This window comes from Dama dama, chromosome 20 (genome assembly GCF_033118175.1).
Source record: "Dama dama isolate Ldn47 chromosome 20, ASM3311817v1, whole genome shotgun sequence".
NCBI lineage: Eukaryota > Metazoa > Chordata > Mammalia > Artiodactyla > Cervidae > Dama > Dama dama.
In genome coordinates, this window is record NC_083700.1 from 33167192 (window position 1) to 33187706 (window position 20515).

A 20515-nucleotide genomic window follows, 5' to 3' on the forward strand; every position below is an offset into this window, starting at 1 on the left:
AAAATAAACCTTTAACTTGGCTCCCATACATCAGTCTCTTAAGTTTACATTTTTACTGCTGGTAGCTGATAAAACTAGATCTTTTAAACCATTCCTCCCACAACTTCCTCCTAGTCCTAGCTGAAGCCAAAGACTCAACCCGTTTCTCAGATAAGAGACTTAACAACAGTAATCAAGAGATGTCTGCCAAGTATTTCTCTGGAAAGTCAGATAAAGATGCCAAAAAGTAAGTCAATACAAGAAATAAAGCTTTTAGGGAATTAAAAAACTACATGACAGTGTTATTTCCAGCGAGTATTACGGAGTGGAGGGAGACCGTAGGTTAACTCTCGAGGCAAAGCTTTAAGTAAGAGAATAAAACCCGAGAAACCCTCAGGAAGTAGCAATAAAACAGGCGCTTGCCACAGGCAGGTGTCTTAAAATTTTCTCACTCCAGGAGTGCATATGACTCCGAAACAGCCCTCCAATGTCTTTTAAAGCACGGACGGAAAAGAAAATTTAGACCAGCGGCAAATACAAAGGGAGGAAATTTGCGATTGCCCCGGAAACATTTTATTTTGCGTAGGCATCTGGAGAATTTTTTTCTGCGATTCGTTACTTGATCCGGAAGAAGAGATGGCAAACATCACCTTTGATTGGATCACAGTACAAGGGCGAGGTGCTAGCGAGCCAGTCATCTTGGCGACCGGATGTGACGATACCGGAAGCTGGCAGGCTGAGCTTCGCTAGCTGGCGGCTTTGGTGGGCGGGGTCGGCCGAGCCCTGCTGGCTCGGTCTTCACGGCTGACCCGGGACCCATAGGGGCGGCGCCATTAAGGCCACGCCTCCAGCGTTGATTCCGGGCGGCTCTGGAGCGAAGTCCCAGGCGCTGAATGGGTGGTGACTCGAGACCCTTCTCTGAGAGGCTAGGGACGGACCCGCCCCGTCAGTCTCTTCTATTCTTCCGGTTTTTGGTGGCTGCGCCGCCTCCCTCCGAAGCGTGAGGATACACCCTTTCGAGAGCCTGCCATCCTTCTCCTTTCAGCTTCAAACCCCTCTGAATTGCTCCGGGACAACTCCAGCCCAACATTCTCGTTCTCGCTCTCGCTCTCGTTCTCGTCCCTTGGAGGACCTCGGCCCCGACACTACCCCCTTTCCTGGATGTACTGGCCCCTCCCAACCCTATAAAATGTCCAATAACCTACAAAGGGTCTTCTTGAAACCTACAGAGGAAAAGACAGGCAACGCCTCGCATTGGTAAGTACCGGTTTCGAATCTCCCTCGACCCGGCGGCCCCTCTCCCGTCTCTGAGCAGGATGTCGAGTCGGCCGTCGTTTCCTGACGTTCTGCAATTCAGACGCCTTTGATCCCTCTGGGTGAGCACTCCAGGGAAAGTGCGCGGCAGTTTGGCGCTTAGATCCCTTAGAGCACGTCCCCCTTCAGAGTCTGACGCAGTCAGCCTCTGCCCTGGCGCCGCAGGACTCCAGCGTCTGAATTTCATAGGCTGACAGAGTAGATCTCCATGGGACAGAAAAATCAACATGGCCGGCGCGCCTCTATGACCAAAATCTTCTGGAAGATTCTCGCGCATTCGCAGAGAAACACGCAGCAATCAGAGCGGATTAGCAAGTGCAGCACAGGTGGCGCTGGACCGTCAGGGAAAATAGCTGTAATGTAAGAGTTTGTGAGAAGGAAAGGCTTTTTTTTTCTTTTCTCGTGATTGATAAGAATATAGAAACTGAAAAGTTGTTTTAAAATAAGGGAATCAATTAAAAAAATTTTTTTTCAAATGATAGCTTTATTTGAAGATACAGAAAAATGAAAATAGAGGAATTATCATGTAAAAGCCTTTGGAACAGCGTATTTGAAGCAGGTGTAATGAGAATGCCATCTCGAATTGGATGTACATGTAGAGGAACTACATTTGTGAGAGGGGGATTCCTGTATTTCTTAGACACTTATTTGTAAATTTAGACAATAGTGTATCACTAACTCATTTTTTTAAAAAAACATTCAAGATGAAGCAAAACGAACAAAATTGTAAGCTAAGGTAAAATATTTTAAGTTAAACTCTCCGTGGTTTGTGAGTATATAATAAGTGGTGAGAAAAAAATGTAGAAGAAAATGAGAAGAAGAAACCGTAGAAATGGAGATGTAAAAATCATGGAAGAGCATTTATGTTTGAAGAAAACCAGTGTCACTAGGTTTAATCCTTGCTTTGCTAGTTACTATTTGTGAGGCCAAAGGGACTTGGTTTCCAGTCTGTAAGTAAGAACACCCAGAGGTATTTTAAGGATTAAAAGAATGAATATACTAAAATACTTAGTGCAGTAAACATAGAAAAGCATTGTTTAAATGTTAGCTATTATTATAATTTTAAGGATACAATTTTACTTCTGTAAAAATTTTAGCCCAGGAAGTAGGTAGTTATGCGTAGATATGAAACCTAATTGTGATAAACACTTTAAAAAAGCATGCGTAATAATCTAAAACGAAATGATCATCAAAAGTGGTTAGCTAAAACTGCATTGAAAACTGCCAAGAAAGAACCATTGTATTTCAAATCATAACGAGAGCCATCTTTTGTGCATGTATGTTTTTTGTTGGCTTATTTTTGGTGGAAGTTAAGGGGAAAGGCAGAGATAGTGCCTTGTATGGATATGCAAAAATGGAACTAATCTTTAATGGTTGCTGATTTCTTCTATCTTGTTTTAATACCTGCATATTTGATAACGTTTGATTTACCCTAGTTTAATACAATTTGTTTCAGGGTTTTATTCTTTTTAAATATCAGAAATTAGAGTAAGAACCTTACTTTTTGTTTATTGTGTACTTTATTTTCCTGTTTCTACTTTTGTCTATATTTAAAAACATTGCAAATTGAATTATGTTTTCTACATTTATCAATTATTTGGAGTTTGCTAACTCATTGGTTTATGCATAATTTTTATCATCTTTGAATGCATTTTTCTTCAAGTCCTTGAGATTTTAAATCACATATTGAGGACATTTGCCAGATGCCTTTCTGAAACTCTTTGACATTTATTTTGGTTACTGATTGCATATTTGATTCTGTTGTTTTATAATTAACAATCTGCAGGACATCCAAAGATACTTTTGTAAATAGGTGGATTAATGTCAGCTCTATAGTTTTTTGGAAGCTTCATGGTCTTACATATCAAATAATATTTTTATTGTACAAAATCATTTTTTATAAGCTTAAAATTATTATATGATTTTCTTATTTTCTGTGAATACTTGGATTTATCTTGAGTTACCTTTTTCCTGCTGTAAAAGCTTTCAGTAATGTAATACAGAATGTTGATTGCTTTAAAAGTGTCTCTTAAATTCATCAGGGTATAAGATGTAAAACCAAAATTTAATCTTATAGTACAAAGGAGAAATCTGGAAGATATCTGTGATAGTAGGCATTAAGTTTATTTAGATTTGGACTTTATATGTAAAGAGCAAAGCGAGAGTCAGAATGGTACAGCTGAGGTACAAAGACCTCGGTAGAGTTAGAGAAAGAAGATAGTTAACAGAGACCTAAGTTCATATTCTAGTTCATCACTTAGTATAGTTAAAACATTTGGTTAAAAGCTGTTTACTGAGTGCCTACTGTGTGACAGACTGTACTAAATGGAGAGACTGATTAAAGAATAGGCCATGGACCATGCCCATGAAAAATAGTAACATATGGGGGAAATATAACATAATACACTTGTTAATAAAAAATATGCACAGGATGATCCTGTGAGGGCATAGAGAAAGGAAATTGTGGGAAAGGTTTCTGGAGTGGCCAGGTTGGGGAATATTAAGTATTAGCTGTCCAGTTAAAAGATGAATGAAGGCCATACGCAGGCAGAGGAAATTAATTTAAAAAGGAAAAAAAAGGTATTACTAGTAATTGGTATTTATTGTTTGAGTCTATACTACAAGTAGGATAAATAGATAGCTCATAAGGATTTGCTAAAGAGATTAGACTTTTCTCCATTGGAGACCCTTCTGAGGATTTTAAGAAAAGAACTGTTACAGTCACGTGTCAATTTTAGGTAACTGATGACTGTGGATTTGAGGTGCCAAGTCAGGTGAATAAAGATTCTATTTAAGTTGTCCTTTCAGAGATTCTGAAAGCCTGTGCTAGAATGTAGAGCAAGGGTTGGATTCAAAGAAATACAGAAAGGCAAATGGGCAGATCTTGTCAGTGAATTGGTATGAAGAAAAGTGGGTCAATTATGATGCCAGTTTTCTGGGCAGATATTGGCAAATTAATTGAGATGAGGAATACACCAAGAAAGCGATCAGTGAGATATTTGAATCTGAAATTCAGGTAGAATCAAAGCTGGAAATTTGAGAGTCAGAGTTCACAAAGAGACTTGTGAGTCATCAGCTTAGAAGAATTATAGTAAAAGCCTGTGACAATATATCCCACAATAATAGGAATTAGGATGCCATGTGATTGGCAGTTGGCTTCTATCCGCCTTTGAGCCTTTGTTCTTAAATAGGGAGCTAAATGGGTGTCCTCAGCAGGAGACTTGGTTTGGTTATAAAATGTTTCATTGTCAGTTTGATGTGCATATAGTTTTGTACAGTGTGTTATTATCTTTGTTTATGTGATTTGAGTGTGTGTGTGTATATGAGAGACAGACACATACCGGTTAAATGAAATCTATTTCTCATTAATATCTCAGTTTACGCATGAGTTTTGAGGACCATGTTATATTGAGGTTATGCTAAAGTAAATACAGGAAAGTGAATGGGATTGCCCAAGAAAGCATGTCCTTCTGAATAAGTTCTTTAATATTACTAAACTTCCATTTTCTTAACTATAAAATGGGAATGGCAGTACCTACCTTGTTGAACTGTTTCTTAGGATTAGAGTTAATGACAACTATTTATAGCAACATCTGTTATGCATATGATGTCATGTGAAATATATTGTCATATATATTATTACATTATGTACTTGTATATGTTATGTATGTGCATAATAGAGTAATAATAATTATAGAGATTATCATAATAATCATAGAGAGTAAGTTGGAAAAAATCTCTTAGCAGCTGAAAATTTTGTGAAATTATCTACAAAATGTTTATTAACCTACAAAAATTTTTTAAAATAATTTATTTTTGGTTGCACTGGGTCTTTGTTGCTGAGCACAGGCTTTCTCTAGTTGCAGTGATCAGGGGCTACTCTTGGTCATGGTGTAGAGGCTTCCCATTGAGCTGACTTCTCCTGTTGCTGAGCACAGGCTCTAGGCACATCATTTTCAGTAGTTACACCACATGGGCTGTTAGATGTGGCTCACGGGCTCGAGAGTGTGGACTCAGTAGTTGTGGCACATGGGCTTTAGCTATTTGTGATGTGGGGAATCTTCCCAGACGGGGGATCAAACCTGCATCCCCTGCATTGTCAGGAGGACTCCTATCCACTGTACCATCAGAGAAGTCCTAACCTGCAAAATTTTTATGATTCCATATCAAATCTGTAAATGCTTCATTCAAAACAAAAAGTCAAAAATGTCAAATCCATGGCTGATTCATGTCAATGTATGGCAAAAACCACTACAATATTGTAAAGTAATTAGCCTCCAACTAATAAAAATAAATGAAAAAAAAGTTATATAATAAGTTTATTGAATATCTTTTATTAAAGTTCTCACATTTTCAGAAGACTACCTGATTCATTTTCTTGATCTTGGACAGCAATTATAGTATTTTAATGGAAGATGATGTCTAGCATGTATTGGGAGCTTATCAACATCCCAACCAGTTATAGCAAAACTTACAAATAAAGAGAGATTCAAAGAAATTAAGTAAGTTTACCAAAGTCAATTAATAATTGGGAGAGCTAGGATTAGAAGCCAGTAATCTTCCTAATGCATTTCTCTGTCCTTTTTTAAAGTCTTAAACTGTATAACTTTCCAATGTAATTTCTCAGTTCAAATCCTAATTGATTTAAAGTAATTAGCATGTTGATTATTCTTTGTTTAAGTGACCTAACCGGAGCATGGGATGCAAAATCTGGCTCTAGTTTTAGTTCTAACCTTAGCTAGAAGAATATAATCTTTAGTATCTTAAATGGAAGGTCTCTTCTGTATCTGAAAAAAATGTGTAGTGATGGAAGAAGTATGAATTTCATCCTGGTTTATTACTTCTTTCCTTAGCATTCTGCATTTCTGTTTAATCTTTGGAACTCATTCCATTTATTACTAGGAAATCATGGGTTTTTAAAAAAATTACAGCTTGTAGGATTCAAATTAGCTAATACTGTTAACAGTGTGCCAATTGCTCTATTAGGTATAGAGAACATAGATATGAATAGGTCTCTGGCGGATCATATGAATCTCTACTGATATACTGACATAAAAGAGACTGTATTTTCCATCCCTTTTTCGAGGGGAAGTGGAAAAGAGGAAAAAAACTGGATCAGATTTTTAAAAAGAAAAATGTTTTTTTATAAAATGAATACAGGGGTCATATAATGAAGTATGTGAATGACCTATTGGGAGCCAGTGTGATTTGCTTAACTACTGTGCTGATTAAAATATGTTTACGTGTGTGCTAAGTCGCTTCAGTGGTATCTGACTCTTTGTGACCCTGTGGGCTGTAGTTGGCCAGATTTTTCTGTCCATGGGATCCACCAGGCAAAAATACTGGAGTGGGTTGCCATTTCCTCCTCTAGGGGATCTTCCTGACCCAGGGACTGAACCCGCAACTCTTACGTCTCCTGCATTGGCAGGCAAGTTCTTTACCACTAGTGCCATCTGGGAAGTCCTTAAAAGACTACGTGTTAGTTGCTCAGTCATGTCCCACTCTTAGGGACCCCTTGGACTGTAGCCTGCCAGGCTCCTCTGTCCATGGAATTCTCCAGGCAAGAATACTGGAATGGGTTGCCATTTCCTTCTCCAGCAGGTCTTCCTGACACAGGGATGAAACCCAGGTCTTCTACATTGCAGGCAGATTCCATACCATCAGAGCCACCAGGGAAGTCCAACCTATGTTATCCACTATGCAAATAATTATAAAACCATGGATTCTGTTCTGTTGAAACTTCTAATCTGTTAGCCAGATATTACTGACAGATGAAATACATTAACTAAACAATACAGATATTGAGGCATTTTAATGTGTTTGAAATATTTCAAAGAGTTGCGTTATTTTTTATATAATTTTGTTAGGGCCTTCTGTGCTTGGTATTGGAAGAACAGTTAGAAAGTAAATGATATAGTCTCTGACCATAAGGAGTCTCAGCCTTACTGAAGAAAACAATAGCTTACTCATTTTAAAAAATTAACTAATAGATTAAAGACAATACAGAAAGCATTATATAATGCGTGGCATTAATGGCAACAACAAGAGTGCTTTAGGGATTCCAGGTTGGGAGAAATTAATGTGAGCTTGAGTGTCTAGGAGATATTTCATGGAGAAAATGGATTGGTCCTCAATTTATAACTGTTTTATATTGTTAGAGAAGAAAAAAAAAAACTTGAAAGAATAGTTAGAGTAAATATTGTACATGGGACAGTCCAGAATAGTAAAGACCTTTATGATAAGACCAGAGATTTTATGTTGAGATGTTATAGGAGATTGGTTGGGACTAGGTTGTAGATGATTTTAACCTCAGACTGAATTGGCAGTGATGAATTATTGAAACTTTGAGCAAGAAGGTAATAGGATGGAAACAATGATTTAGTCTGCCAGAGATACATCATAATAATGGCTGCAGTCAAGAAATCTAGTTTAAAAGTCAGAGCCAAAAAATATAGGAATGAGATAATGAGGACAGGACACAAGGTGATACAGGTCTGATCTAGGAAGTAGAAGTGGTGAAGACAAAGAGAATGTGACAAAGAGCTGTAAAAAAGGGGGGAAGAATATAGACTTGGTGATTCATTCGGTATACATTTATTGTATGTTTATCCTTTGAAGGTATCAATACAAGGTACTCTGAGTGAATTAAAGGTGAATAAGGGGGGTGGTGAAGATAGAGATGGCTAGATACTGTAAGACCTAAATGACTTGGAAAATGCTGACACATGACTGGATGGTAAGAAAGAGTATTAGTTTTCAATACAGAGTAATTTTAACTCAAGTAATGGTTTTAAAAGTGAAAATATTTGGTCAGACATTACAAATATAGAATTGAGATAAATATTAAAGAATCGGAATGAATAAATAGAGATAAATAATAAATAGAGTCATTATTGCAAAGGAGATAATTGAAGCTAATAGATGAAGCTTTGAACTGTTTACCTTGATGCAGTCTTTATGCAAGAATGCCTTTAAAAATAGTTTTTTAAAATTGAAGTATGGTTGATTTACAAAGGAATGTCTTGAAAGAAAAATAGTCAAGAACTGTACTATCAGGAGTAGCCATAGTTGGATGCTTAAAATGAAGAAAATTAATAAGAAGTGGAACAGTAAGAAAGACAAAAGAAATACTGCACACAATGGAAACCGTGTTTGGAAGAGGTTCAAGATAGGGAGATAATTAGCTACCAATGTTAGCTTCAGCAGAGAGCACCTAGGAAATGAAGACAGAGTAAGCCAGATTTAACTGTGAGGACATACTTGGTAATCTTTGGAAATAAGGTGTAGTAGAATATGGGGAAAAATAGATTGAAGACAGTGAGCTTCAAGTCAACTTTCTAGCATATCAGCAACAGAAAGTTGGTCGATGGTCTTAATTGTGGTTCATTAACACCATGTACCAACTTCCTGTCACTGAATTTAAGCACCCACCTCCTAATCATCTCTCTAATCCAAATGACTTCAGCATCTATGTGGGTGATCTCTTTTGTCACCTGGTCTTTCAAAACAAAGATCTTTTTTCTTCAATGTTTTCTCCATTCTGTCACCATCAATCCACCTCTGTAGTTGTTGTTATCAGATGAAATTGCTGCATTTACAAAATTCTTGGTTTTAGGCATCCTGCTTTCCAAACACCAGTTCCTGTATTTTAGCTTAGTTGTTTTAAGTGCTCCCATGCTGACTTTTTTTATCTGGCCCTTCAGTCCATTCCCTTTATTTTCTCCCTATGAAAGTGAAAAAGGGAAAATGTTAGTCACTCAGTGATGTCTGACTCTTTGCAACCTCGTGGACTGTAGCCTGCCAGGCTCCTCTGTCTGTGGAATTCTCCAGGCAAGAATACTGGAGTGGGTATCCATTGCCTTCTCTAGGTCTTCTCAACCCAGGGATCAAACCCGGCTCCCTTGCATTGTAGGCAGATTCTTTACTGTCTGAGCCACCAGGGAAGCCCCTTTTTCCCTAAATGTTAGCCTTTTATGTTCTCATTTTCATCCCATCTAGTATAGATTCTGCATTTCATTATTTGAAAAAAGTTTTCAATACCCTAAAATCATTTGCTCCTCTTTGATTTTTGTTATACACTTCTGAAGTCACTGCAACCTTGGATGAACTTAGTGATAACACTTTCTTTTTGGCTATACCTGGTAAAACAAGGAGACTCACCAGCACAGTTGGTATCACTATAAATTAATGATCGTTACCTACCTCCCTGGGCCATTAACACTGTCTGATGACTGATATTTTCTAAAGTCAGTTTATTCTTGCTGAAAGACTGTTTTTGCATCTTTCTGATTTCTTGAAATTTCTCCCTATTTTTGCTCTTCTTAGCAAATGGTGTTATGTCCTTATTTCACAGTGCAAATAAAAGTCACTAGATCAGAATTACCTCAACCTTGTAATGCCAAAGCTTTAAACTTAACCTCCAAATGTACCTAACCTCTCTTCCAATGAAGAGAGACACTTCTCTAGGTCTCTTCACCTGACTTGTGGTCTCAATTTCCTACCTCCTTTTCAAACTTTACATTATAATTACCCCTCTTGCTCCTTTATTTCCAGTCTCTTCCTTTTGGTGACTCACATGAATACTTATGCTCAAGTTCAGGGATCCTCAATTTCTGGATCTAATGCCTGATGATCTGAGGTAGAGCTGATGTAGTAACTAATGTAATAATAATAGAAATAAAGTGCATGATAAATGTAATGTAATTGAATCATCCTGAAACCATCCCCCCACTCCGGTTCATGGAAAAATTGTCTTCATGAAACCAGTCCCTGGTGCGAAAAAGATAGGGGACTGCTGCTCTAGTTCACCTAACATTAAAAAAAAAAAAAATCTCCTCTTTGACCCCATTTAGTTTCCAGCTACTTGCCAGTTTTCCCCTTTCTTCATATTCACTCCTACCAACTTCTTTCCACACAAAACTGCCCTTTAATGCCATCAGTGATCCTCATGTCATTAATTCCTGTATACATTTTTAATCTGCCTTCTCTTTGGTCTCTCAGAAACTTTCAGTGGAATTACCCAGTTTGCTTGAAATTCTCTCTTCCTTTGTCTTCAATTGCATCAGAATCTCTTGGTTTCTTTTTTACCACTCAGAGAACCTGGGAAGCTGATGGAACATTTTAAGTAGGGAAGGGCCAGCCAGCTTTAAGAGTGCTAAGTAATTTGAAGAGAAGATGATAGACTGAAGAAAAGATTGGTTGTTAAGCTACCGTAACAGACCAAGCCAGAGATAGACTGGAGTGGGAACAATTGATTTGGAAACAGTTGAATAGATCAAGAGAAATTTAGGAAATAGTATCAACAGGATTTTGAGATAGGTTGGATACATATGGTTAGAAAGCTGGAATTACTTGTTTAGATTTGGGCATCTAAGATAGTTGGGATACCATTTATTGAAGGAAGAACACTGGGAAAGACTGTGTTTAGTTTTAGTTGCATTTGAGATTCTGAATGGAAATGTGAAGAGGGAAGTTGGACATACAAGCCTGACTCAAAAGAGCTAAGATATAAATATTTGAATTGTTGATATATAGATGGTAATTTAAGTCATGTATATAAAATAAATCATCTGGGGCAAAGCTTATTGAGTAGGAAGAGTTCACTTTAAACTTTGTTGAATTCCAACATTTTAAGGCTGATTCAAGGATGGAGTTGGCAAAGACTGAGTAACCACTACAAAGATAGAAGAATACGGTATCTAGGAAACCTTGGGAAGAAAATGTTTTAAGAAAGGAGTCAGCATGTTTGTTGTCATCCAAATAGATCATCATCTCAATGATAATTGGCTATTTACATGTTCATGTACCCAACAGTTTAAGTTCTTTTAGGGATTGTGGGTTGAACTACATTGGAAGCTAGCAAACATTTTCTGTAAAGGGCTAGATAGTAAATATTTAGGCTATATAGGCCATATAATCAGAGAAGGCAATGGCAACCCACTCCAGTACTCTTGCCTGGAAAATCCCACGGACGGAGGAGCCTGGTGGGCTGCCGTCTATGGGGTCGCACAGAGTCGACCACGACTGAAATGACTCTTAGCAGCAGCAGCAGGCCATATAATCTCTGGTGCAACTACTGAACTCTTGTTGCAGCATGAGAGCAGCCATGTACAGTACATAAAAAGTAGGGGTGACTCTCTACTAATAAAACTTTATTCATGGATAGTGAGTGAAATTCATAATTTTTACATATGACAAAATATTTGTGTTTTTTTTTAAAAAAAACATTTTAAAAAAGCATTCTTAGCTTGTGTACTGCATAGAATTATTTACTTTTTTTTTTCATTTATTTTTATTAGTTGGAGGCTAATTACTTTACAGTATTGAAGTGGGTTTTGTCATACATTGACATGAATCAGCCATGGAGTTACATGTATTCCCCATCCTGATCCCCCCTCCCACTGCCCTCTCCACCCGATTGCTCTGGGTCTTCCCAGTGCACCAGGCCTGAGCACTTGTCTCATGCATCCAACCTGGGCTGGTGATCTGTTTCACTATAGATAATATACATGTTTCGATGCTGTTCTCTCGAAACATCCCACCCTCGCCTTCTCCCACAGAGTCCAAAAGTCTGTTCTGTACATCTGTGTCTCTTTTTCTGTTTTGCATATAGGGTTATCATTACCATCTTTCTAAATTCCATATATATGTGTTAGTATGCTGTAATGTTCTTTATCTTTCTGGCTTACTTCACTCTGTATAATGGGCTCCAGTTTCATCCATCTCATTAGAACTGATTCAAATGAATTCTTTTTACTTTGATTTGTATTAATACCTGAGGCTTAAAAAACGCCTTTAGGCAGTAAAACATACGTTTACACTGCTGAGAATTCTAATTATTATTTCATTATTTTTCATTCTTAATTTTTTTTTCATCTGATCTTAGTCATATAAGGCCATGTTAACTGTATAGGACATGGACTCTGTACCCATATTGCTAGAATTTAGCGTGAGAGACAGTACATAAACTGATGGAAAAAAAATTAAGATATGGTAAAAACTTGTGATATATATACCATGAAGAAAGTTAACAAATGTAATGTTGTTAATTATGAAGGAGGAGCAAGGATAGTTAAAAGTGGCCAAAGGATGTATCTTCTTGGAAATATCATTTATGTTGAGACTTAAGTTACATGGGTGGATGAAGAATAACTTAATTAATAACTAATCAGCATGTGTGATGACCCTGATTCCCATACTAAGGGTTTAGTATTTTCCAAGAGCTGGAGGTTGGTTTTAGGTATATAGCTTTAGGTGTCTGCATTTAACTAATGATTATACAATCTGATACTGTTATGTATTGATTTTTTTTTTTTTTTTAAATCAGACAACCTGTGCTAAGTAATGGCTAATAACTATCAGGATCAAAATAGGCTGTTAAAAAGAAATACTGACTTCCAGTGTATTTGATAGCTTACTGTGAATGATGTTGTTCATATTCCATATTCATTGAAAGCCATTCAGCTGAAATGGTGTTGCTATTAAAATATAGATTGACAGTTGAAACTAATATGACTAATTGCCATACCAAGAGCTATTTAGTACTAAATGTCAAACATACTGAAATCAAAGAAGAATCTGCTTTCTACGTGAGTAACTCAGTTCAGTCTCCAGACACGTGACGTATGAAGGTGGTGTCTTAAGAGATGCATTGAGCAAAAGAATAGCTGACAATAGAACTTGTCATTGTCAGTGAGAATAACACAGAACAGATTAGCTAGGGAAAGAAAAGAGAAAGGGAAATAGAATGACATAAATGGGGGTAAAATGAGAATCATGGTCAGTAATAGTAAAGAAGAAGGACTAGAGGAAAGAATTTAAGGAAAAGAAGAAGGGAGAATATGTGGTTTAAGAGGAGCATATTCTAATAGGTGAAATTTTATACAAGATAAAACCTTAGAAAAGTCTACTTTTAGTTTTAGGAATAAATGCTAATATCTCATATGCATTGCCTAATCATATGAGAAGATCTAAATCAAAGCTTGCCATATCTTTAATTATCTCTTCTACTTCAAAATCTTTCTTTTGCAGTATTTCACTTTGAAAACTCAAAGTGTCAAATTACATACTTATATTTTATAAATTTTTACTTTTTAAAAATAATATTTACAAATACTTGTTTTTAAATAAAATGTATATACCATATAGTATGTTGTATTTATTTACTCAATCTTTTTTTAAGTGTTTCAGGCTGCATGTACCAAGTAGTTCAGACGATTGGCTCGGATGGAAAAAATCTTCTGCAATTACTTCCAATTCCTAATTCCTCTGGAAATCTTATGCCACTAGTTCAATCTTCAGTCATGTCTGATGCTTTGAAAGGGAATACAGGAAGTCCAGTTCAAGTTACTTTTCAGACTCAGATTTCCAGCTCTTCCACAAGTGCATCAGTTCAATTGCCCATTTTTCAGCCAGCCAGTTCTTCAAACTATTTTCTTACAAGAACAGTAGATACAGCAGAAAAAGTTAGAGTTACTTCTGTGGGAACTGAAAATTTTACCTCATCAGTTTCTAAAGTTCAGAGTCATGGTGTGAAAATTGATGGACTCACCATGCAAACATTTGCTGTTTCTCCCTCTTCAACACAAAATGATTCATCTTACATTTTAGTAAATACCCAGAGTCTCCCAATGACTGTGAAGTCTCCGGTTTTGCCTTCTGGGCATCATTTACAGATTCCAGCCCATGCTGAAGTGAAATCTGTACCAGCGTCATCATTGCCTCCTTCAGTTCAGCAAAAGATACTTGCAACTGCCACCACAAGTACCTCAGGAACAGTTGAGCCCTCCCAAATACCTACTGTTATTTATGTATCTCCTGTAAATACAGTGAAAAATGTAGTTACCAAGAACTTTCAAAACATTTACCCAAAACCTGTTACAGAAATAGCAAAGCCAATGATTCTAAACACCACACAGATTCCAATGAATGTTGCTAAAGAGACACAGTTAAAAGGTGGTCAGCATTCTCAAGCTGCTCCAGTGAAATGGATTTTTCAAGAAAATCTACAGCCTTGCACTCCATCTCTTGTTCCTGTTAAATCTTCAAATAATGTGGCTTCAAAGATTTTAAAAACTTTTGTAGATAGAAAAAATTTGGGAGATAATACTGTAAATATGCCACCATTGAGTACCATCAGTCCTAGTGGGACACAATCCAAAAGTATGCCTATTAAAGATAATGCTTTGGTTATGTTTAATGGGAAAGTCTATCTCTTGGCTAAAAAGGGGACAGATGTTTTGCCATCACTAATTGACAAACAGAATTCAGTTTCTTCTGATATTCCACCAAGAAAAGATGCATCACAGATAGTGAGTTCAAGTCCAGTCACAGAAATATCCAGAGAGGTTGTAAATATTGTTTTGGCTAAAAGTAAATCTTCCCAGATGGAGACAAAATCAGTTTCAAATACTCAGCTTGCTTCCATGGCCAATTTAAGGGCAGAGAAGAATAAGAAAGTGGAGAAACCATCTCTTTCTGCCCCAGACCCACATAGTATGAACCAATCTATTAACTACTTAAAGCAGAGTAAGACTTTATTCTCAAAGCCAGTCTTACCAGATGGATTTAGTACAGGACAAAATGCCCCCAGGAAAGGAAATATCATCCAGAGCATAGAGAAAATAAGTTCCTCTGTTGATGCAACAACTGTTACTTCACAACAGTGTGTTTTCAGAGACCAAGAACCAAAGGTAATTTTCCCATGTCAGGGTGTTCTTTTTAATCTTACGTATATAGAAAATTTTTCTTTCTTGATTCTTAAAGTTAGTTATCTATGATACCTCTTTTTCCCTCCTCTCCCATCCTCCTTTTCATCATACACATACCATACACACATGAATGCTTAAGCCAAAGCTTTCATTTGAGGGAAATGTTTGAGAAGTGTAATAGAGCCCAAACAGTATTTTTCTCTTGAATCATTTGGCATGCCAAATGTTAAAAGCAAAATTAAACAAACAAATCACAGAGCAACAAGATTTAGAAGAGTTGGAGAAGGATAATGTGAATTCACAGCTTCGTAAAATTGTGTGTGTAAATATATATGCATGCTTATATTTGTACACATAAGTACATGTACATACATATATTTAAGAGCTTACTTTTAGTATATGAAGAGATTAATGTTACGCCTAGAGGAGAGCTGGGATTTGTTTGTTTGTTTTGTGGTAGGGAGCTATCTGGCAGTTTTTTAGGTAGATGGTGGAAGGGGTAGGACTTGACTAATTAACACCTTTCATTCATATGTGGAAAAAGTTTTATCAACATCTTGATTGTGTTTTTTTTAATATACAAATTTCCCTTTCCTTTTTCTAGCCCTTCTTTCTGACTCCTCATTCAGTTACCCAACATATCCACATAATTATTTCTGTTCTACTTAAGATATGTGTATGTGTGACCTCTAAATATTTGTACTTAGAGGTCTACTTAATAATGTCAGTATTTTCCCCTTTTGTACAGAATTCATTGAACTCCAGGGATATAATGAGGTAAATTCTGATTAAGTACAAGATTGATTAAAGGTATAAGGGTTTTTCAGAAAATGACAGTTTCCAACATAATGTCATGTAGATTATTTTCAACTTGTTATTAGTCTGTATTCTCATTTCATTTGTTTGAGAATTGACTACCTGTTACTTTCCTAGTGCAAGAAAGTAAAATTGTTGGGGAGTATTTTGATTTTGCCCAGTAAAGTGCAGCTTTTCAAGTGTGGGTGGTAAGGTAAGAGTAATGCAATCCAACCATTTAGGACTTTAAAGCATGGCATTTTAAGTAAGATGAGGTAATTACTTAGTTGCTAGTGTGATAAAATAGCTTAAGTAATTGGCAGTATTGTTTGTGTGTTTTCTTTTCCTATTTCCAGATCCAGAATGAGATGGCATCAACACTAGAAAAAGTTACTCAAGAAAGAAATGACAAGAACAGTTCTCAACGAAGAAGCAATAAGGCGTCATATCTGAAGAGTGATGCTGAACTTAAAAAGATATGTGGTATCACTAAAGATTTGAGAGTGTGCCTTACTCGGATTCCTCAGCAGTTGGGCTCTGGAGAAGGTTTTGATTCCTTTAGCCCTTTGGTGAAGAATGAAACTTACAAAGAGGCAGAGTTTATAGTGAAGGAGGAAGGGAGAAAACAGGTAATAGATTTTAAAGTGTCCTTTGTAGGTACTCCAAAGATACATGAATGTATTAATTTTCTTGATTTTTATTTTTTAGTCTTATGTATTAATATGAATGATAGTTCTTACCAAATTTGCGTCTATATGTATTATACCAAAACATATAAGAAAATAAAGGTAAAAAGGTAAAAAGATATCCCCAGTTAATTAAAATGTTGTTTAGGGAATTCCCTGGCAGTCCAGTTGTTAGGACTCCACATTCTCACTGTCAAGGACCCAATCCCTAGTCAGGGAACTAAGATCCCTCAGGCTGCACAGTGTGGCCAAAAAAATTTAAAAAGAAAAATAAATGACAGAAATGTAGGGAAAATATAAGCATGTAGATATTCACTACAGTATGGCTTTTAATATAAGCCTTAAGAGAAATCTATACAATAATGATGAACAAAAAAAATCCCTGTAGCTTTGCCTACTGTCATTCTACTTATAAATGTTTCCTTATTGTTTAATATCCTGAACTTCAGATCAGAAACCAGTCAACCTTTCCCAGTGATAATCTTTTATACGTGCCTACTGTGCAGATGAAAAAAAATGTTAAATATGTTAAATCTATTTCTTAGGCTCTTCACAAATGATTGTTATGCTTTTGTAGTAGATCAGTATAGCTTCTAATAGTTGATTTAAGCAGGAAAATGTGAATTAGGCAATTTATTCTCAGTGAATATCATTGGGACATTGCCATTCGCTTTGATACCATAGAGTGGCAAACATTACTTTCTTCCTGTAGTTGTTCTCAGTAGTTTTGTTGAGTTGAATTTAATGGCTAAATATTTGTAACTGGAAACATTTTTAAATTCAAGAGCACAGTATATATTCAGCAATAATATTTTGTTTTTCTTTTGAAATCTTACCCAAATTGCAGCAGGGTATTGATAAGAAAAGAAAAGCAAAAACCACTAAGAAGATGGATCGTCCAAAGAAGAGAAGAACCAATAGTGTTAATAACACAACTATAAATGGAGGAGCTAATGTCACCAGTTCCCAGCTCATTAACAGTATTTTACCAACTTCAGATGTGTCAAACCATAACATCCTCACAAGCTGCAACAAAACCAGAGAAGAAAAGAGAACTGAGGTAGAGCATTATACTCACGGAAACCAAGAAAAAGGCACATTGAGCTCAAGTACAGCTTCTGAGCAAAGCCATTCCTTTAATAAAAATTATACTGAAGATATTTTCCTGATGACACCACCAGAGTTAGAAGAAACCATTAGAGATGAAAAGATAAGAAGACTTAAGCAAGTGCTGAGAGAGAAAGAAGCAGCTCTTGAAGAAATGCGTAAGAAGATGCATCAAAAATAGTAAAATGGCTGTTCTTAAAGGCATCAATGAAATAGCTGTGTTTTTTCATATACTTTTGCATTAAGTTAGTTATAGGTGCATTCTGAAAGTGTTTTTGAATGTGAAAATTGTCTTTTCATCAGCTGATTATAAAATTTTATGTAAGAAATACAGAAAACGTTAACTCACATTTGACTTTTATGAATAACTCATGTGATATCTGAATCCTTGTCTATAGATACCTTTTTTTGGAAGGAAAAATTTTCTATTTTTCTATTACTTAAACTAGAATTCCTGAAGTTTGAATATTTGTTATTGTTTGTATGTTTAGCTAAATTGCTCAGATGTTATTCCAGCAATAGTTGATTATTGGGTACTTTTAAAATTATATAATCCAAGATAGGAAATCAGCTCAAAGCTTAACTTTACCAATGAGCTTGTATCTTTATATGTCTCTTTACCCGTAAAATGACAATACCTCTACTCACCATTGTTGTAAGTTTTTCTTAAATTTTATGAAAGAAAATGTATTATAGCAGCATTATTAAAAAATTCAAACATTTCTCAAGAATGAGGGATGTTTGTTTTGTAACTTTTACAAAGTAGTTTCTTATGACACAAAATGGGTTTTAGAATTCAGGCTGTATAATGTATTGTTTGCTTAAAGTGGTATGTTAATCTCTAGGCAAATGCTTCCCTTTTTTGAAATATGTAAATATATGACTAAGACTGTAGGAAAAGTAAATCTGAACATGGCCACATTTAATACTTTTTAAAATTGTAAAGTGTAGCTTTTCTTAATAGAGCCAGACATTTTTATCTCTGGTTATCTTTGATTTGGAGAGTTGGAGAGTGGCGTAGAGATAGGGATTAAGGGGAAGGAGGAAAAGGTTATTTTTAAGAAATGATAAATTCCTGGAAGTAAGGTCAAATAAAACCTGGACATTGGCAACAAAATAGAAAACAGAAAGTCAGAAAAGACTGAGAGGGAATAAAACAAATGCAAACTGAGTATCAACTAGATTCTCCTGCCCTCCCCCCCCTTTTTTTTGGTAACAACTTTATTAAGGTAATTTGCATATTGTAAGTTTCACGCTTTTGAAGTGTACAGTTGTTGTTCACAGAGTTGTGTGACCTTCAACATGACCTAATTTTAGATAATTTTCATTATCACCTAGAAAACTTCATACTCATTAGCAGTCACTCCCTAGACCCTTCTTTCCCCATCCCTTGGCAACCTACCAGTACACTTTCTGTCTCTCTAAATTTGCGTAGTTTAGACAGTCATATGCATGGAATGAACCATTCAGTATATTTTCCTTTGTGACTAATTTCTTTGAGTTAGTTTAGTATTTTCAAGGTTCGTCTGTGCTGTCACATGTATTCATACTTAATTTTTTAAATTGCTAATATTCCATTGTATGAATATACCATACTTTGTTTATCCATTCGTTTATGGACATTTGGGTTGTGTATACTTTGGCTACTAGGATGTTATATTGTTGTGTTTTTCTGAATGTTTGGGTATATGTTTTTGTATGGACATAATGTTTTCAAGTCTCTTGAGTATATACCTAGGAGTGTAATTGCTGGGCCATACCCTAACTTTGAGGAGCTGCCAGATTATTCCCGGCAGATTTTTCTCCCCCTTCATCCTATTTTGTTAAGGATGCCAGTGACTACCATGTTGCTAGATCCAGTGGTTAGTTCTCAGTCTTCTTAATTTATCTGTCTGTGGGGAGATTAGTTCATGAATTAATTACCTCCTTTGAAAAAAAAATTAAGCTTTAAAAAGAGAAGCAGTACATGTCCATTGTGGGAAAACTGCAAATACAACAACCTAAAATATTAAAAATTCACTTTCCTATCAAGCTAAAATATTAAATATTGGAGCTTGGGGATACATAATTAAAGGCTATCAGTAAATAAATACCTTTTGAAGCCATATGTCTGAATAACTTCACTTAGGGAAACAGTATAAACAGAGAAGAAGGTGAAATTGTGGGCTCATGTCTTAGCACAATTAAAGATTGGGAAAAGGGTAGTCTCAAATGAATTTTGAGAATCAGAAGCTTCTTGAATGAATTGTATTTATAAATCCTTGGATAGTGCCTGACAGCAATGTATCAGTATTTGTTAAATAAAATCATCTAAAATCATCCTAATAGACATATTGCATCCATTTTCATTTCATTTTCTTACTTTACCTCCTCCTTTTGATGTTTTCTGCTTTTATTATTAAGGTTTTGCTGCTTACGGAATTATCGAGCACTCATTTCTTCTGATAATAAATTCCATAATATGGAAATGTAGCTTGAATTCTTCAGAGCAAAATTCTCAAAATTTATGTATACTGATGGTCTCAAACTCTTATTTTTCATTCTAAAATTCACTCAAATTAGGGTTTTATCTTTATCACTCCATTAAAGCTATTTTTCTCAAGGTCTTCAAATTATCATATTGCTAAATCTAATGGTCAATGCTTAGTCTTTATCTCACTTGACCTGCCAGCAGCATTTGACAGTTTTTTTAAGTCTGTCATTGAAATTTGATACTATTTTCTTGGGCCCCAAAATCACTGCAGATGGTGACTGCAGCCATGAAATTAAAAGAATCTTGCTCCTTGGAAGAAAAGCTATGACCAACCTAGACAGCATATTAAAAAGCAGAGACATTACTTTGCCCACAAAGGTCCGTCTAGTCAAAGCTATGGTTTTTCCAGTAACCATGTATGGTGTGAGAGCTGGACGGTAAAGAAAGCTGAG

The 20515-nt window shown here is 36.0% G+C and overlaps 1 protein-coding gene across 4 annotated transcripts; it reads left to right on the top strand.

The window, feature by feature from the left end:
- Positions 1-753: 753 nt before the first annotated feature.
- Positions 754-19919, top strand: LRIF1 (ligand dependent nuclear receptor interacting factor 1). 4 transcript variants are annotated; one of them, XM_061121187.1, is made up of 4 exons: positions 754-1236; positions 13483-14984; positions 16154-16426; positions 17331-19919. In XM_061121187.1, exons 2-4 carry the CDS (start codon positions 13488-13490, stop codon positions 17769-17771), a joined length of 2211 nt encoding a protein of 736 aa, XP_060977170.1. In that variant the 5' UTR covers positions 754-1236; positions 13483-13487; the 3' UTR covers positions 17772-19919. The 4 variants fall into 4 exon arrangements, with proteins under 4 accessions (XP_060977170.1, XP_060977168.1, XP_060977169.1 ...); XM_061121185.1 differs by having other exon boundaries at positions 755-1236; positions 13475-14984; XM_061121186.1 differs by having other exon boundaries at positions 759-1236; positions 13475-14984; positions 17334-19919.
- The last annotated feature ends 596 nt before the right edge of the window (positions 19920-20515 follow it).

Excerpts from the sequence above, each read along its gene's own strand:
- LRIF1 (XM_061121185.1), top strand. The coding sequence starts at position 1,169 with ATGTCCAATAACCTACAAAGGGTCTTCTTGAAACCTACAGAGGAAAAG. Across the intron at positions 1,237-13,474 it reads ACAGGCAACGCCTCGCATTG|TGTTTCAGGCTGCATGTACC; the intron begins GTAAGTACCGGT and ends TCTTTTTTTAAG. Across the intron at positions 14,985-16,153 it reads TCAGAGACCAAGAACCAAAG|ATCCAGAATGAGATGGCATC; the intron begins GTAATTTTCCCA and ends TCCTATTTCCAG.